The 18,104-nt window shown below is 45.3% G+C and overlaps 2 protein-coding genes across 2 annotated transcripts in view; both read left to right on the forward strand.

Moving 5' to 3' along the window:
- TDP1 (tyrosyl-DNA phosphodiesterase 1) overlaps nucleotides 1-841 on the forward strand; it is a 51,777-nt gene extending 50,936 nt beyond the window's left edge. Inside the window, exon 15 of the mRNA XM_009486222.2 lies at nucleotides 768-841. Coding sequence (XP_009484497.2) covers nucleotides 768-841 — 74 coding nt within the window. The remainder of the gene's footprint in view (nucleotides 1-767) is intronic.
- Nucleotides 842-10,428: 9,587 nt separating this feature from the next.
- Nucleotides 10,429-18,104, forward strand: part of KCNK13 (potassium two pore domain channel subfamily K member 13) — a 72,945-nt gene continuing 65,269 nt past the window's right edge. Inside the window, exon 1 of the mRNA XM_075712976.1 lies at nucleotides 10,429-10,765. Within this exon, the coding sequence (XP_075569091.1) occupies nucleotides 10,429-10,765 (337 nt within the window). The remainder of the gene's footprint in view (nucleotides 10,766-18,104) is intronic.

Consider the following 18,104-nt stretch of genomic DNA (forward strand, 5'->3'; position numbering starts at 1 on the left):
CTTCTTATTTGAGAAAAACCACTGAAAGGATTGAAGGAGTTTTCTCTGTATTTCAGTAGGAGTAGCCTGAGAGAAGTAGAATAATAGCTTGGCTTCATAGGCCAGCTGCTTTTCTGCAGCATGTATGTAGTAGGAGGAAGAGCAGGTTGCAGAGCTAGCAGTTGGCTCCTGCTGTGTTGCCTTTTCTCCTTCCCAAGAGTGGGAATGGCTTCTGTATTCTGAGAAGTGGAGAGAGGGAACTGTCTGGTGCAAACCTGTTGCTCATCTAAAGATGTAATGTGTGAAGAAGTGAGGTGTGAACTTGGACATTTCAGAGTTCAGGCAGCGTCATTCTTAGATACTGAATTCTTACTGTCCATGTGAAAAACAATACATTACAGCGCTTACTTATAATTCCATTGGGTTAAGAGATAGGCAGCACAAAACTTGCTGCCTATGGGCCAAACCAAATTTGGCTACATTACAGTTCTTGTATACTGTCTGAAATACAAATCTTTTACAGCTGGTGGGGAGTATGTTGGGTAATGATAATTATATTTAAAATAATATTTGGGGGGAAAGCAAAGCGTTTTGAAAACTCTAAGTCTTACCGTTTTAAAAAATAGCTGAATAAAAATTTCCAGTAAACTGGAATTGCACATGGGGGGGTTATGTGAAAATCAGTGGGAATTTTGACCTTCCTCTTCCTCCAAAGGGAGGGAAGAGGATCAAAGTTTTACATTTAATAATCAAATTTGTCATGAGTATGTTTTTGTTTTGGTTTACAGATCAACCGTGGATTTGGAATATTCCTTACACTAATGCCCCTGATACACATGGAAACATGTGGGTTCCGTCATGAATGTTTCCAGTATTCTGTGACATTTCACTTACTGACACTGAGCCTGCCATGCTACTTCCACAATAGCTTATTTCTGTTTTTTAAGCTATAATGTCTTCTGTAATAGTTAATTTGTAGTTGAAGAAACATTAAAATGCTGATAATGGGGAGATTCTTAGAGAATCTACAACTGTATTATTATAAATGAACCTGCATTTTTAAGTACCTTTTTATATGTTTTTTCTTTACTGTGGTTCCTAATAATGCTTTTCAAGATTAAAACAAGTGTAGACTGTTCTCAGAGATTCTCTCTGCATATTTAGCTGTAATGAATTCAAAATTTACTGTTCTGCAAGACTGTCGGTTGGCCCCAGTAGCTGGAATAAAAGGTTTTGTATGTAAACTTTAAATAAAAATAAAGTCAATCTTGTTTCTGTATCCTTTGTTGCATCTTCTAAGTGTGTACATTTCAAATTGGATTGAAACTTTCCTTTGCAATTATCACTTCTAATGCAAGCACTAATATTTGCTGGTTTGGCTTCTTGCAGTATTTGGCTTCTTGTCAGTTATTTCCTAACCTTCTTTTTTTTGCCCTCTTGTAGACACCCAGGTACTGTCCGAAACACTAAATTGAAGTGGATGGGCTTGGGTGCTGAAGAGTAGTCTTAAATAGTGTCGTGGGATGCGTGAACAACTTGTCCTGCAGCCTGGAAATATTGTAGTATAGTGTGGTACTTCATTCAGAATTCCCTCTGGATCCCAAATAATCTGACTGGGTAGCTGTTCCAGTGCTCGCTTGTTCATTTTGCAGCGTCATTCTCCAAGATGGTTTGGAGTATGCTGAGAATGCACTACTTCCTAGTGTTTATCTAATGTCGATCCCTCTTTCATTCAAAAATTACCATAGAAAAAGTGAGTGTTTAGGAAATCGTCGTGGCATCTGGCTAGCAAGGAGTTTTCTTTCTTTTTCCTACACTGTCACAGACCAATCCATAGAGAAACTCTATGAAGTACTGCTTCTTTTCCATCTTCGTAGCCTTTCCCTGTTGTTCTGCCTTCTGTAGTTACATTCAAGTTGTCTGGTGCAGTTATCAGATGGTATTTCAAATCAAAAAGGTTATGTCTTGGAGTTATTGTTGGGGAAGTTACTGTACAGTCTCTTATTCAAAGGGTAAATGGAGCTAGATAGTGGGAGTAGCCTTGCCTATAGCACAGAGGAATTTTACATTCACTCTTCACAGGAAATACCAGGAACTTACGTATTTAGGTTGCTCATTTCTTAGCTCATGTTGGCAATTTAGAGACCAAATAATCATTATTGCTTTGTCTGGTTTTGAGAATTTTGCAAATAATGTGAGCCAAGTATGGGTCACAGTGCTGCTGGGATGTCCATGGAACAGATAGGAAGATTGCTTTCTGCTTTCACCTTCCCTCGATTCTGTAGGCAGAATCTTTATGGTACATGCAGAAACTCTTTGATTCTGTCCCTGATGAGCCTGAAAAGATAGGGATCAGGGAAGGTAACATGAAAATGGAGCTGTGTGCTCTAAAAACTGAGATAACAACTTCATAGCCATTGTTATACTTTCTTTTTAACAGAATATTATCATTTAATTCTTTTCATTCTGTGAGAATTAGAGAAGTTCTAAGTCGGAAGATTTCATATGAGGAAAGCTTTAAAAGAGTTCTAAAGGTCGGCTTACAATTAATGGACTTTTATCCTTAATTTATGAAGAATGTGATTTATTAATTTTAGATATATGAGTATTTCTATTTTTATCAGAGTGGTTTGACCAGCTCTGAGGCATTCCTGGTTAAATTCCAGCTGGAATTTTTCGGTTTCCAGGAACTTGGCATGATTTAACTTCAGCTCTCCAGGGCTCAGATTAATGCAGTGTCAGAAGATCCTTCCAAAGTCCGTCGGTGGGAACAAATAAACCAAGCGATCAGTTCTGCTAGGAAAACTCAGGAAATCTTTCCAACGCAGAGCTGTGACCCAAAGCAACTTGGACTGTGGTATAAGTGTGGAACTGAGGCACTGCTGGGTGGCAGAGGTGGAGGAAGGAGAGAAGGCTGGGGGTTTGGTTTGCAGTATGTGGTGTGAGGCGAACTAATGGTTCAAATAAAGGTTGAGTTTGGTTGAAACAGATAATGCATGTAATTCTGTTTTAACTCTTCAAACAATGCTCTTCCAGAATGGCAAGGAAAACTTGTTTGGAAGAAATTGTCCGAAGAGAACTGAAACTCCACAGTGGCAACAGTCTTTTGCTGTCAGTCCTATGCAACCCAAACACAGCTGGGCTTCATGACATACTGGAGCTGGACAGAAGGCTCTTGACAAAACCTTTGGCCAGAAAATGCTGCCTAATAACAATTTTCTAGATGCACAGCCTCTCAGGTGCCGGGACAGGCTTAAGAACACTTCTTAACTGTCCAAATAAAATCGTAATTTTTTTCTTGTGCAGAATATTTTGAAATCCCATTTTTCATACCACCCTAATCATTTTTTGTTCCATATCAGGGCCCTGACATTTGGAAAGTGGAACTATGAAAAAAGAGAAGGAGAAAACAGACAAATTAGTCCAACCCACGGCAGAATGTCTGACATGTAACTGGATTTCACTCTAGGATCTTTGGTTAAAGTGATATTTAGGTCTGAGACCCATGTGCTTCTCCTTTATTTTTAAAAGGTAGTTTGAATTTAAAGAAAAAAAAAAAGAAAAAAGGCAATAGCATTGTCTGTAGAAGTAATTGTTATTCAGCACAACATCTTTTTTACTCAATAAATTGCTGATTAATTTCTCTTGCTACTGCTCAGAATGAATCTGTTCTGGTGCCCCTTCGAAATTAAGCAAAAATTGTAATGTCCATTACAACAACAGTGTAAGAATTTATTGTTAATGCATATCAATACATGCTGGTGCAAACAATGTGCATACATTTCTGCAGCGCTGCTAATTAGGTTGTAAGGAAGTAGCGCATTTCTCTGTGCCTAAATGGCTAAAACAATTTGATCAAGCCCTAGCCAATTTTAATGGCTCATGCAATTGGTCATGTTTTCTAAAGGCTCAACTGATTGCAAACCGTCTGCTGTACAAGGTCCCATACTGGTGTTACAAACCATCCATCAGAGAGGTCACAGCATGGAAGGGAAGCAAGCTCTGTAGAGCTGCCGTACACCCTGCAGAAGGAGAGATCAAGGTGTACGACGAAATTTGGTTTCATAATGGCACTTCAATATTGGACTGCATTGCTGTACCTGTTAACATAATGGGATAATAGCAGTTTGCTCCCTCCTGGGACAAGGAAGGAATGTTAGTGGTTGCTTGTGATTCTCAAAAGGTTAAATCTTCTGTCAAGGGCAGCGTAATATTGTGCAGTTTCTTACTGGAGTCACATTGTAAAGCAATGATCTAATTTTGGTTTGTTCAAGACTCTGATACGGTGATCTATCTAGATACTTTTCACCACATTTGAGATTAAATCCAGCATCACAGAAGGTAAAAAGGCGTAAAAGGTACCATGCATTTTGTTCCACGCTAGGTATGCAAACATGCAACAACATGATAGCTGTCTTGTTTGGTGGCTTTCCTAAATGTGTCGATGTGCTTTTTTCAGAAATTAGTGACATGTTAATTCCTTGTACTTTCTTCTGCTTAGGCTTTCTATGGTTTTGATATTCCAGCTTGTCTTCCAGTAAACAAATATGAATGCAGCAACAGAAATAACTGCACAAAAAAATCCAGGTAAATGAAAATTAATAAAGAGAGATGTGATACTAAGAACTGAATATTGAAGTCGGTAAATTACTGTAATATATAGATATTCACTGTGACGTACTCTGGCTACCCAGTGTGTGTATTTGAAAAAGCTAGAATTGAGATGTAATGTTCTTCAGAATAGATGCTACCTAATCCCACAGATATTTCTACTGACATCAATAAAGTTGCTGACATTTTACAGCTGTGGAATTAATCACTGTGACCCAGGATATCAGAATTTTAGCCCAACACTGACAGTAGTCACACCATTCTCTCTCTCTTACTCCGAGTTTCTTTTAATCTGAGCATCTGTAACTGGCATCCTGAAGGGCAAAAGAAAGAAACGTAGCAAAAAGTACTGGAGGCTGAAAGGAGCTGTGTAAGTTCAGAGAAGTAAGTTCCTATGTTAATCTGCAGTCTTTGTATCCTTGGCTGCTTTTCTTTTTGTCATATACTAGCTTTTCTGCTTCTCCATTTATCAAAATTGTGTCTCTACTCAAACTAATTCCCAGTTACTGCTTTCTAAGTGTTGCTGGAATGCTTTCAAGGTATTGTGACCCCGTTGTATTAACCAGAGTAAAAAGTTCATCCTTTAGTTGAAAGGATTTCCCATTGCTTAGAATGGAGGAATGAGAGGGAGCTCCTGAATTCTTTTACTAAGTCTTTTTCTGACTCCGTTCTGACTTGACACAAGTTGATTCCTGTGTCTCCGATTCTCCTTTAACATGCAAACCACTACCGTACACGGTTCTAGTACCAATAAGCATGAACAAACAAAAAACTTCGCTCTGAATTGTGGTTGTTATGCAGTTTGGAAGACTAAGCTGTCAACCACACCGGGTTTTTCTTACCTGTTGAAATGCTGGAAGATAAAGTGTGCAAATGCAAGGTGACTTCCAAAAGTGGAAGTTTTTCTTGAGGACAGCTCCTGAGGAGTCCCCTGTAGGGACTTTTAAGCCCTGTCTATCTCTGCCTCACTTTCCCAACTGTAAAATTTAAATTGCAAATATCTTCAAATATAAATACCCCTATAGGGTATTCTCTAAGTATAAATGAAATAGTCTTCTCCAAGAAGAATGGAACATGATTATCAGCCACACTTTAGTAACTGATGTGAAAGAGAAGGAAAAAGTTTTCACATTTCTCATTCCTGAAAATCTCTTTTATAAAGTCATCTTTACCTCTAAGCATCTTCTGTTTTGTGAGGGAAGAGTACACTAGATAAAGGCAAGAAGGAACATTCTGGCTGAACATGAGCCAGCAGTGTGCCCAGGTGGCCAAGAAGGCCAACAGCATCCTGGCTTGTATCAGGAATAGTGTGGCCAGCAGGAGCAGGGAGGTGATTGTCCCCCTGTACTCGGCGCTGGTGAGGCCGCACCTGGAATACTGTGTCCAGTTTTGGGCCCCTCAATGCAAGAAAGACATTGAGGTGCTGGAGCGTATTCAGAGAAGGGCAACAAGGCTGGTGAAGGGTCTGGAGCACAGGCCTTATGAGGAGCGGCTGAGGGAACTGGGATTGTTTAGCCTGGAGAAGAGGAGGCTGAGGGGAGACCTTATCACTCTCTACAGCTACCTGAAAGGAGGTTGTAGGGACGTGGGTGCTGGTCTCTTCTCCCAAGTAACAAGCGATAGGATGAGAGGAAATGGCCTCACATTGCACCAGGGGAGGTTTAGATTGGATATGAGGAAAAATTTCTTCATGGAAAGGGTTGTCAAGCATTGGAACAGGCTGCCCAGAGAGGTGGTTGAGTCCCCATCCCTGGAGGTATTTAAAAGATGTGTAGATGTGGTGTAAGAGAATGCTGGTTTCTTTGCTCCTTTAGCAAAATGTTTCATTATGTATAAAATTTGCTCAGGAGTAAATTGCAGCTCTCCCATAGCTTCTCCAAAGACAAGCAGTGCATTTTAGTTAGGTGTACCAGCTTATCACTTCCAAAGGAGGCGTTTAATTAAAAAGTACTGACACTGTCAATGAGAGAGAGTAAGTAAATCTCTGCGTGAGTTTTCCAAGTAATTTGCTGATGCATTAATATAGCTCTGTTCTGACCAGACATTTTTTGGTAATCATTACTAGGGTACTCAGTGACTGCAGTTTTCTTAATTACAGGGTTCTAATTTAACATTATCACCAGAACTAGTAAACACATTGATTTTTTTCTGTTATTTACCATTGTGCTAAGCCTCACCACCACCAATCTTTTTGTCACTAAATACTTGCACGCATAGGCACTAGGGAGCTGTGTGCTTGTGGTGCTGAGGGGTAGGGCTAAGGTAGAAGGTTTCCTGATAATGATGCCACAAGTGACTGTACTGAGGTTAATGGCAATGCACTCTGTTCAGGCTCACAAGATGATAAGTTCGATTTGGGGTTAATTTAAATGTCAGCAACATATTTAACCATTTTTTTTTCACCTGAAGCGAAAAGATAGCTTTTTTTTTTCCCTTATGCCAGTGAACACATTGCATTTCTTTTTTCAGCCTTGCTTAAATGCTCTGAATGGGTGACTGCACCATTACACTGTTCGTGCTCTCACATGCTCAAGTTTTTCCAGCTATCTACCCAAGAGCAATGGGAATAGTGACCTTTTTTACAAGAAAGCATGCATTAGAATAAGTACCTTAATTAAAACAGGGGAAGTAAAGGAAGAAAAGGAGCTTAAAACAATAAAAGGCACCACGCCTGTGATATTTGCCAGCCATCTGCACATTTTCTACTTCAGGATTCCAGTCAACATCAACTCATACTTGCTCTGTCCCTTAATAGGGAGCATGTCCTTAAAAAGCCGCTTTCTCAAGAGATTAAATCACTGCACATCCTTTATAGTGTTTTAGTTTGGTGAAGATCAGATTTAACAAATTCAGATTTAACAAATCAGATTTAACAATTCAACTTGCAATTTTTGATGCCCAGTGACAGTAGTATACTTCATTGGCTCTCAGATCTGTGCCAGATGTTCTTACCTGCATTAATGTAATGCTCCTTCTATGCCCAAGACCAACACAAAAATAACTATTCCTCACTAACAAAATAATACGTAAATAAGGAGGAACTCAATATCCTTGAGTAAATTTCCTTGGATAATTCTTGGATAATATGATTGTTCTTCATGTTCCTTTGGGCAATCACCTTGATGTCATGGTTGCAAGCAGTTAAAGGCTCCTGTTCCCACTGTGCTGATCCAAGCCGCCCAAGGACAACTTTGATGAATGAAGACTTCAGTGAGGACTGAGCGTGGTTGGTCATTTCTGCTGCCTCTGCTGGCTGGGAGAGCACTGATTCAGATCCATCTTCTTTCTGGCAAAGACTGGCAAAGCAGGGAAATATAGGGGTTTTTTTCCGTCTTTTAGGAACTATCAATAATTTTAAACACACCAGCATTTTTTATGGAAGCATGTGGTTACCTTTAGCACCTGACACAGTCTGCTTAGTTTGACTGGCATTTCATCTTCCTTATTTTTTGGCTGTTTAATGTCTTCCAGCATTGCTGCTAATTGTAATTGCTGTATGTCAGTCTATGCTGAAGACTAATGAAGGAGGAATAAAATCCTGCAACATGATGCATTATGTATCACCTATGAATAAGAACAAATGGGAAAAAACAGAGAGAAAGCATGAGTCCCATTCATGCTCGGCTGTTGGTTTACTGTGCAATGTGGGAAAAGGATTTGGCTTCTCTCTGTGCCGTGCAGATTCGTTGCCGTGCAGTTGGTGATCCTCTCTTGAACAGCTGCACAGAATTGCCCACAGTCCACCCCTAGGAGTCTGATCAGTACTGGAGCTGTAAATACACCTCAGGCTGTGAGACCATCAATGGCTCTTACACTAAGTATACAATTATCTACTGTTAAGGGAGATTTGCAATTACTAAGATCTTACCATTAGTTGTTAGTTCCCATTGCATTTTAACTGCAACATAATTAATAGAAGATGGCGGGGGGGCGGGGGGGGGGGGGAGGAAACGTTGTAGTAATACCTCATTAACCCGCTTTCTAAAATAAAATTAAATATATGTAGGTTGTCTTTCACTGGAAAGAGTGTTTATATACTAATGTGTTTTACAGAGCTGAATTCTAGCCCCCAATCATTTTAAAGTAGAATTCAGCACTGTAGTAATTGCCAGATATTGCTGAGTTTAGCTTTTTCTTTTTATAGTAACGATGATTTTTCCAGGAGGTTTGGATCGAGAGCTCTTTGACCCTGAAAATAACACATTTTAAAACCACACTGCAGTTGGAGAGCTGCCTCTGTCTTCCACATGCCTTTTCCCTTCGGCTGCCCAGCGTTGGAGGGTGGGGATGCAACACCTTGGCGAGAAGGCGATCAGTAACCGGAGCCGCAGAGATAAGAGGTGCCCTCTTTTGGCACAAGGGAGCAATTTTTCCTGCCTCGGTAGCAGGCGCGTACCATAACTGCAGGTTTTCACTCCCGGTGTCTGTGAGGGGCCCCGCTACCCTGGGCGCACGGCGCTCCGCAGCCCCTCGGCCCCGGGCCCGGGCCGAGGCCGGGCCGGACGGCAGCCCCCCGCGGGCGGGGAGGCCGCGGGCGCTGGCGGGGGGCGGCCCCCGCCCGGTGAGGGGTGGAGGCTGCGGGGGCAGCCGCCCTCCGGCGGCCCGCCGTGCCAGGTGCCGGCCCGGCCTGCCCGGGGCACCGGGGAGATCCTCGGGGGGCGGCGGCCTCGCTCCGAGCGGCGGCCGCGCCTCGGCTGAGGGCAGCTCCGCTCAGGGGGCAGCTCCGCTCAGGCGGCAGCTCCGCTCAGGGGGCAGCTCCGCTCAGGCGGCAGCTCCGCTCAGGCGGCAGCTCCCCTCAGGGGGCAGCTCCGCTCAGGGCACAGCTCCGCTCAGGGGACAGCTCCGCTCAGGGCACAGCTCCCCTCAGGGGGCAGCTCCCCTCAGGGGGCAGCTCCGCTCAGGGGGCAGCTCCGCTCAGGCGGCAGCTCCCCTCAGGGGGCAGCTCCCCTCAGGGGGCAGCTCCGCTCAGGGGGCAGCTCCCCTCAGGCGGCAGCTCCGCTCAGGGGGCAGCTCCCCTCAGGCGGCAGCTCCCCTCAGGCGGCAGCTCCCCTCAGGGGGCAGCTCCGCTCAGGGCACAGCTCCGCTCAGGGGGCAGCTCCGCTCAGGGCACAGCTCCCCTCAGGGGGCAGCTCCCCTCAGGGGGCAGCTCCGCTCAGGGGACAGCTCCGCTCAGGGGACAGCTCCCCTCAGGGGGCAGCTCCCCTCAGGGGGCAGCTCCGCTCAGGGGGCAGCTCCCCTCAGGGCCGCGGCCCGGCCCGCGGCGCCCCGCTGGCCATGGCGCGGGCGGCCCGGGGTCGGGGGCAGCCTCCCCCCGCGGGCCGGGGCGGGGGTACCCCGCGGCGGCGGGGGGCGGCGGGGCGAGCTGCCGCCGGTCCCGCCTCGCCCCCCCGGCAGGCAGGAGGCGCCTGTCCCCGCGCCCCGCTCCGACGTGCTCGGGGCGGGGGAAGGAAGGGGATATGAAACCGGCGGAGGCGGCAGCCGGGCGCGGGGCGCGGAGGGGCTGAGGGGCTCTGCGGGGCGCGACGGGCCGGGCCGGGCCGGGCGGTTCCCTCGCCCGCAGGATGCGCCGAAGCTCGTCCGCCGCGGGGCCGTGCCGGGCGCGGCGGGGCAGCGCCCGGCCCGCGGGGATGGGGGTGCCGGCCGGCTCCCGGGAGCGCCGCTCGTCGCCGCCGGGCTCGGGGGCACCCTGAGCTGTGCGGCCGCGGCCCGGCGCACGCCTGGCGGGCGGCGCCGTGATGCCCGGCGGCGGCGGCGGCGGCGGCGGCGGCGGCGGCGGCGGCGGCGGGAGGGCCCCGACGTAGCGTGTCGGCGCGGCAGGCCGGTCCCGCGGGGCGGAGGATGGCGTGTCGCGGCGGCTGCTGCTCCAGCGCGGGTCGCCTGAACGCGGACAACGCGCGGTTCCTCCTGCTGGCGGTGCTGATCGTGCTGTACATGCTGTGCGGCGCCGCCGTCTTCTCGGCCATCGAGCTGCCCACGGAGCGGGAGGCCAAGGAGCGCTGGGAGGAGCGGCTGGAGAACTTCACCCGGCGCCACAACCTCAGCCGCGCCGAGCTCCGGCACTTCCTCCGGGAGTACGAGGAGGCCAGCGTGGCCGGCATCCGCGTCGATGACATCCGGCCCCGATGGGATTTCACCGGCGCTTTCTACTTCGTGGGCACCGTCGTTTCCACGATCGGTGAGCGGCGGGACCCGCCGGCGGCCGCGGAGGGACGGGCGGGGGCCGGGGCGGCGGCGGCGGCGGCGGCGGGGCGAGGGCGGCCGGGGATGCGCAGCCCCCTCTCCGCTCCCCGGCTCCGCGGGCTTACAGCGGGCTTCGTGCCGGAGCCGGGCACGGTCCCGTCTCCTCGCCGCTCCTTCTTCTCCCTCCTCTTGTCAAGGAGGCAGGGCCGCGGGAAGCACCGCACCTGCGGAAAGCGCTCGGCTGCCCGGCGCCCCGGCTGCCCACCGGCGGCCCCAGGGCCGGCCGGGCTCGCCCCCGGGAGCGCCGCTTGCCTGCGCGGGGGAACCTGGCCTCGGCACGGGGCGGCAGGCTTTGTGAGAGAACAGTGGCACCCAAAGCCGAAAGCTTTAAACAAACGCTGTACGTCTTTTAAGTTCTGGGAAATCTTATTATAGCAGATCTGGGATCCAGAGGTAGGTGGCTTCGTAGGCTGTAAGCTCGGAGCATTCGGAGGATCTAGTCTGGTTTTAACAAGAACCTTAAAACAGATTTTGTAGTGTCCGGCTGCGAAGTGTGTAACTTGGAAAGGCTGGGTTTCAAACCACTTGGCTTTTTGCTCTTTGGGCTTTCTGAGGCAGAATCAACAAGTCAGTTGGCACTGCTCATTTCGTTTGTGAATAAACCCAAGTCTACTCCGGTTGAAGGAGCCTTCGGGGTGATACTGAGTAGAAATTCCAAGAGGGCTGATGCGAGTACATTAAGATGAAAAGGGGCAGCACCAGGAACTGGCATAGGCACCCCAGGGAGCCCGTGGGTGTCAGCAAGAAAGGCTTCGTTCAAGAGGCTGCGGGCAGCTAAAAGCCCCGGAGAAACGGAGTTTGCTTTAGTTAAAGACAGGCAATCTTGTGTGCATTTACCACTGTGACAAATGGGGGCAATAAATCTTAGTAATGGTATCTCCAATTCACATCAGTCTCCCTCCACCTGTGAAATGCATACTGAGGAATGATGGTTTAATTACCAGCAGCAATCCTTCAGGAAATCTCCACTAACACTTGTACCCTGAAGAGGAGTTTTGAGATGCCTTGCTTTATGTGGGACGTGTGAGAGTTTGTGCTGTTCTGCAGTTTGTAGAATACCTGACGCTTTCCAGTGGCTCTGCTCAACCTCTCCCTAATAATGAGTTTCTTAGATCTGGAGTTAATTTTGCTGTGAAAGATGTCATCAGGCTGGTTTTATATTTCCTCAGGGCATCAAGATTTGGGTGTTTTGTGTCCTTAGACCTTAAGTCTGTAAGACCCAAGAACTATGCTTACATGTTCTGCTGAACTGGTATTTAAAGTAACTTATACCATTGTTAAGCCCATTTTTGCAAAGTGCTGTAGTTTGTTTGCCATTCTAACATCTCCCTTTAGGTGTGCTTCTCCTATGATCAAAATACAGTGTTGATGCTAACCTTTGCTACAGCCATAAAATCGTAGTAAAGAGAGCTGGGACCAGATCTCTTTGCTACAGCCATAAAATTGTAGTAAAGAGAGCTGGGACCAGATCTCCAAAGTCCACCTTGTCCACCTCTGTTCCTAGAGGAGGTCAATTATATGTGACTTTTTTTTCCTTATAGATGTTTGTCCAAGCTGCCATTTTGAACCTGCACTGTTGGAGATCCCACAACTTCCACAAGGAATCCAGCCTTGTGCATTATTATCCTCACCAGAAAAAAAGGTTTTCCTGATGTCTACCTTACTGCAGTTCAGTGACCTGCATTATTTTTGTCTTACCATCCTTCATACCCAGAGAATGGCCTCTTAGGTACTCAAAGACTTTTGTCAGGTGTCCCTTCAGTCTTCTCTCAATTCAGGAAGACACAGTGTTGTAACCCCCCCTTTGCAGTGATACAGTTACTTCTCACATGTATTAGCTGATGCCAGTAGTTCTTAATGTTACTATTTATCTTACATAAATGAGATTGTTAAGGAGAGAAGGGTATCTGTGGTCTTATTAACTGTAGCTGCTTGCAAACACAAGCATCCACTTATCCACTCACACTTTCTGGTAATTTCTCTGGCTTGCTGATTTCCATTGCCCACAGTTTAGAGCTCCATTAATGTTTCTGCAGAAAATGTCCTCAAGAACCCTTTTTGTTTCAGATTGTGTGTGGTCTGTAGTCTTTGGTGATTTACATCCTGTCCCTTCTCTTGACCTCGTGTTGCTCTTTCTCAGTCTTATCAGTGGTGTCACTTTCTCAGTGTGTTTTATCAATTGCATCATTCTTTCTTAATCCCTCAGTGCATTGCACTCCTTCAATCATATCAATGGCCGCCCTCTTTCTTAGTTTTCTCAGTAGCATTGCTGCTTTGTGAGACTGACTGTGCGTTTCAGCTCTTTATCTTAGCTTGTGCTGCTGGCTGGGCTCTCCAGACATTCACACGACCATTGTGCATCAGCCAGATCCCCTCAGCTGTGCCACACAGGACCGTTCTCCTGCAGGCTTTGCAACTGCACACTCATTTTTATCAACCATGTTGGGGTCCTAACAAAAGGTTTTGTTTTACACCTCTCACATCAATATTTTTGCTCTCTTCTCAACCCTTTCCAAATGGTCCACATCTTCATTCATGCCCCATTACGGTGCCCCCAAATTAATGTATTACTCCAGCTGTGACCTTGCCAGTTCTGAAGAAAGTGGAAGGATTATTTTGTGTATTTTTCAGTCTATACTTCTGGTGGCTATATACCTTTCTACAGCTAAATAAAATTTGGTGCCTTCAGTTAAAAACACTTTTTCAGGAATAAGTGGTTTTATGGCATATTCCTAATATCAGCTAACCTTCTACACTCAGTACATTGTGCTGCTGTAGAAACTTTTGATTTAGCAGGTAAATTGTTGTAAAAGCAGTCATCTCTCAAGGTCCCTTCCAACCCAAAGCATTCTATGATTCTATGATCTTTTTTTTTTTTTGGTAAACTTCTTTTTTTTTTTTTTCTCTTTTGTATAGTGGAAATTATTTTGCCACTCCACTGGAGTAAATTTATTTCTTCTGCAGTAAATAAGGCCTAGCCACTTTGATATACTGCTAAAGCATCACTCAAACATTACCTGTAACATCAACTGCTTCCTGTACTTTAGCTAGAAAGAAATACCATTGTGTATTTTTAGCTTTCAGAAGAAAGAAGAGACTTTTGCAATATGTAAGGGGATAATACTGTCTTTTTAATTAAGATTCACATAAAATGTCTGTCACATAGATATTGGAGCATGATATCAGTGCGTCGAGTCAAGAGGTCAAAACTAACAAAAATTTGTCTTTTCTCAGTTTAGTAATTTAGAGCTTGTTCCATAAAAGGGTTTATTCCTATCAGTGCTCAGACCGTGACTCCTAATTTTGATGTGTCTTTTGCGTAGTGTGATCCAGCACTAAGGTTACCCATACAGGAAGTTGAAACGTTAGAAATGTAAGAAGGTAACCACAAATACCTGCCTAACTGGGAGACTACCTAGATTAGCCAGGAGGTGATCCCAGGGAAACACATGGGGTCAAAGCCTCTCCATCCCACGAAGGCAGGTGCCTAACTCTAACCCGCAGGGAGGAGCCCGTATGTGTGTGGCAGGTTCCTCCATAAGCCCACTTCGGCTTCCCATCAGTCCTTTGTCACATAATGTAGTGTCCCTTTTGCCTAGAAATAGGGTCATAGTAGTACTGTCTTGGGATATAAGAGATTAAAGCAATTTCTTTCTCAGCGAGGACTTGAAGCAACATCCCCATGTCTCAGCAGTGTGCCCTGACCACCTAATTTTAGGCCGGGACTCAGTGTTTTCTGTTGAAACTCTTCCACTTTGCATAGACTAGTAAAATATTCTGCAGACCAGAAAGTAAAACAAGATCTAAGTCCCAATTTGCACTCCAATGAATGTTTATGTGGTTTATACAGGGGGGGTACAGCATTTGGTAGGCTCTGGGTGTTCAGCAGCATTACGCTGTAAGGCTGCAATCATGAGCAGGCACTCTGGTATCTAAGGACCTCTGTGGTACTTCGGGACAGTAACACTTCAAAGAGGTAGGGAGCTGCTGCCCAGTGTTTGAAGATCTACACATTGGATCATTGCTTATCTTTCATGACAGACACCTGGGCACCCTCAGTTCCACTGGAAATAGATGGACGCTACTACCCTTGAGCAATACAGAGGGTTAGCATACTGGGATATTTGCAGCATCTAGATCCTCTTCTGCTCTTTGAAACCATTGGAAAAAAATATTATTGACTTCACTTGCATCAAATGAAGAATTTATCAATGCATAAAGACACCCTTATCTCATGTACAGCTGTTTTTCTTTGAATAACTTCAGAAAATTGAAAGGGTTTTGTTTCCTTTTTCTTTTTCTTTAAAAAAAAACAAACACCTATGCCCAACCCAGCCAGTTTTATGATCTTGATTAAAAACTGTTTAACTATAAATGGAATAAAATCTGTCTTGTCATAAAGGCATATCCTGAAGCAACTCCTCAAACTGAAGTATGATATGGCTGCCCTTTTCATAGGCTGGTGGAGGTTGGAGGGGGTCTCTGGAGATTGTCTAGTCCAACCCCTGCACTCCAAGCAGGGTCAGCTACAGCAGGCTGCTCAGGGCCACATACTGTCAGGGTTTGGATATCTCCATGGATGGAGACTCCATAAGCTTTCAGGGCAACCTGTGCCAGTGTTTTGACCACCCTCATAGTAAAAGAGGGTTTTTTTCTCCTGTTCAAATGGGATTTCCTGTATTTCAATTTGTGCCTGTTGCCTCTCGTCTTTTCTGTCTGAACTGTTTATAAGCAGTGAGGCAAAGGAGGAAATTATATCATCTCCACAAAATGAGGTACATGGAGGAATTGTCAAAATTTGCATCCTTCCTCTCTGCAAGAAACTGCAGCATGTTGGGCTGGAGGTGTAAAGTCTCGGTGCAAGGTGAGAAAAGAGATTTGTCCACTGATGCATTACCTGAGGCCCAAGACATAAAATTTCCTGGAGCAAAGGGTGAGATTTTTACAGTAGAGAGTGACGAGCAACCACACTGTATTGTACAGAAGGGGTAGGAGGACTCACAGCATCTTCTTTAAGCAGCCTCGAGGGGGTTGCTGATGGGAGCGTTGTTTACTAATGGGGAAACCTGCACGGGGTGAGACAGCCGTACTGTCCACCTCACAGCAGTCTGTCATGGAGTGAAGGAGGGATTGCTGATCAATGTCAGAGAAAGTGCTGGTTTCCTCATTTTCACCGGTGTAAATGCAGTACCTACTACTGAGTGGAGTTACAGCTGTGCAAAAAAAACATGTGTGGGAGATAACGCTCAGCAAACCACCAAGGTAATTAAAACCAGAGAGCGGGGCTGCTGCTTGTAGCCTTCAGATCACCCTGTCTTTACCATATGTAGAGTGAACAAAGGATGGCAACTGCACCAAATGCTCCACCTGGGGCCAAGGGCCAAGCTTACTCCTGGTGTCACAGAGAGCAAAGGATGTGCCATTACCTAACCGTACCATGCCTGCAATATTTGAACTTGTACAGCACAAGGTGCGTTGTTCTCCTAGCTAACATTTTTCTTCTTTAAATATTGTTTATGCTGCAAGCAGCCCTAATAATTCAAAATGACCTGCTTTAGCCACTGAGCCATAACCAGGGCTTCGTAATCCCAGGTGGGACAATGAGATAAGCTCACAGGAGCTAGCGTTTTCTTTTTCATAGAGTCATTCAGTTTCTGGATTTTTCTAATCATAGATTCTGGTCTTCTCTTTCCTCTTGGTGAGCTGACACTTCAAGAAGGTTGTGCATATGCAACAAGTGTGTCCTACCTTTTAGAGGAAAGAAATACAAATCAGTGCTTTTAGTTATGCTCCTAGCTGCACCCCTCATTCATTAATAAAGTGCAAGTGTCATCTCTCTGCTTCACTTTATCCAGCCCAACAGTGAGAATAAAGCTATTCTTTGACTCAGAGAGGCTAAGCTCATTTTTATGCCCATGAAGTATACTGGTGTTCTTGTCCCTGAATGTCAGTTGCCTAATTGTGAACTTCAGAAGACACCATCAGACCCTGAATCCTGCCCCGAATGCAACCCCTTATACATTTTCTTTTAAAGAGATCCCTCTTTTCCTTAAAAACAGTGACATGCAGCTGTTGAATAAAAGCATAGTGATCAAAGTTCTGCCACAAGAAGGGGAGTTTGGGTTTTGGTTCCCTGCTTTGACCACAGGTCTCACATCCTGGCTGTTCTTGGTGAAGGCTACTTTTAGTGGAGGGCAATGTGTACATAATTTTCAGTTTTATGGATACTTTACTGATTCCAAGTTTTTCATCAAGGCTGCTCTCAGTGATGGAGACATTCCTATGAAGTACTCTTTGTTCAGCATGGAGACTGTTTCAGATACCTTTCTGAGGTGCCTACCTTTTCCCTGGTACGAGGTGCAGAACCAGAGCATGCAAGGACTAGATTACATTCCTGGAGCCATTAAGCCTCTAAGTCCTTTCCTGGATATAAAGTACTTTTTGTCGTCTTGCCATACTCATCAGCAGAAATGCAAAGATTGCACCAGGCTGTTCAGATTCTGTTTCAGATAAACAATTAGAAATAAAACATTTAGTTCCAACAAGCTCTGTTGGAGGTAATGTATTGATGGTTTCCCTGCTTTCTTCTATTGTAGAGCAGCCAGAAGGATAGGAATACCCCAAATATCAATGCAGGTCATGACTGCTTGAGTTAGTGTGACACCCACTCTCTCTTTCCCTGTGAATCTACTACATCCTGCAGTGTCTGACTTGACAAGCGTATTGCACTTATGGCCTGAAAAGGTGGAATACAGGTTACTGAATGTCATGTCTGCTGTCCTTTTCCTTTTGGCATACTTTCAAAATTATGATTAGTTTCCATGATGACAAAATATTCAAATATCTCATAGTTTCAGTGCAGGAAACCAGGAATTCTGATGAGCAGAAATAGTATACAAGGAACAGCTTCATAAAAATGTCATTGCAGTAATTAATGTATCAACTTTATGGTGATAATTTAAAAGTGAAAAGTGCATCTGGCTGAGTAAGTAACATTGAACAAGGAGATGAAATTTAGAAGGGAACATTTTGCTTTGAAATATTTCACAGATATACAAGAGACAAAATGAAAAAAAAAATGTTACACTGATTGCCTTGGAGGCTGCTTTTTCAGAAGGTATTGAAACAATCCTGCTGGCCTTCGTTGTGTAAATAGAACAGAACAGGGTTTATTTTTTTTCTAAATAATGTAGCATTTGCATCAAGAGGACTGCAAAGACAATTTTAATTAAAGAAAAAAAATACCTTGTTCAATAGATGTCATAAAAGTGGAG

This window comes from Pelecanus crispus, chromosome 6 (assembly GCF_030463565.1).
Source record: "Pelecanus crispus isolate bPelCri1 chromosome 6, bPelCri1.pri, whole genome shotgun sequence".
Classification (NCBI taxonomy): Eukaryota; Metazoa; Chordata; class Aves; order Pelecaniformes; family Pelecanidae; genus Pelecanus; species Pelecanus crispus.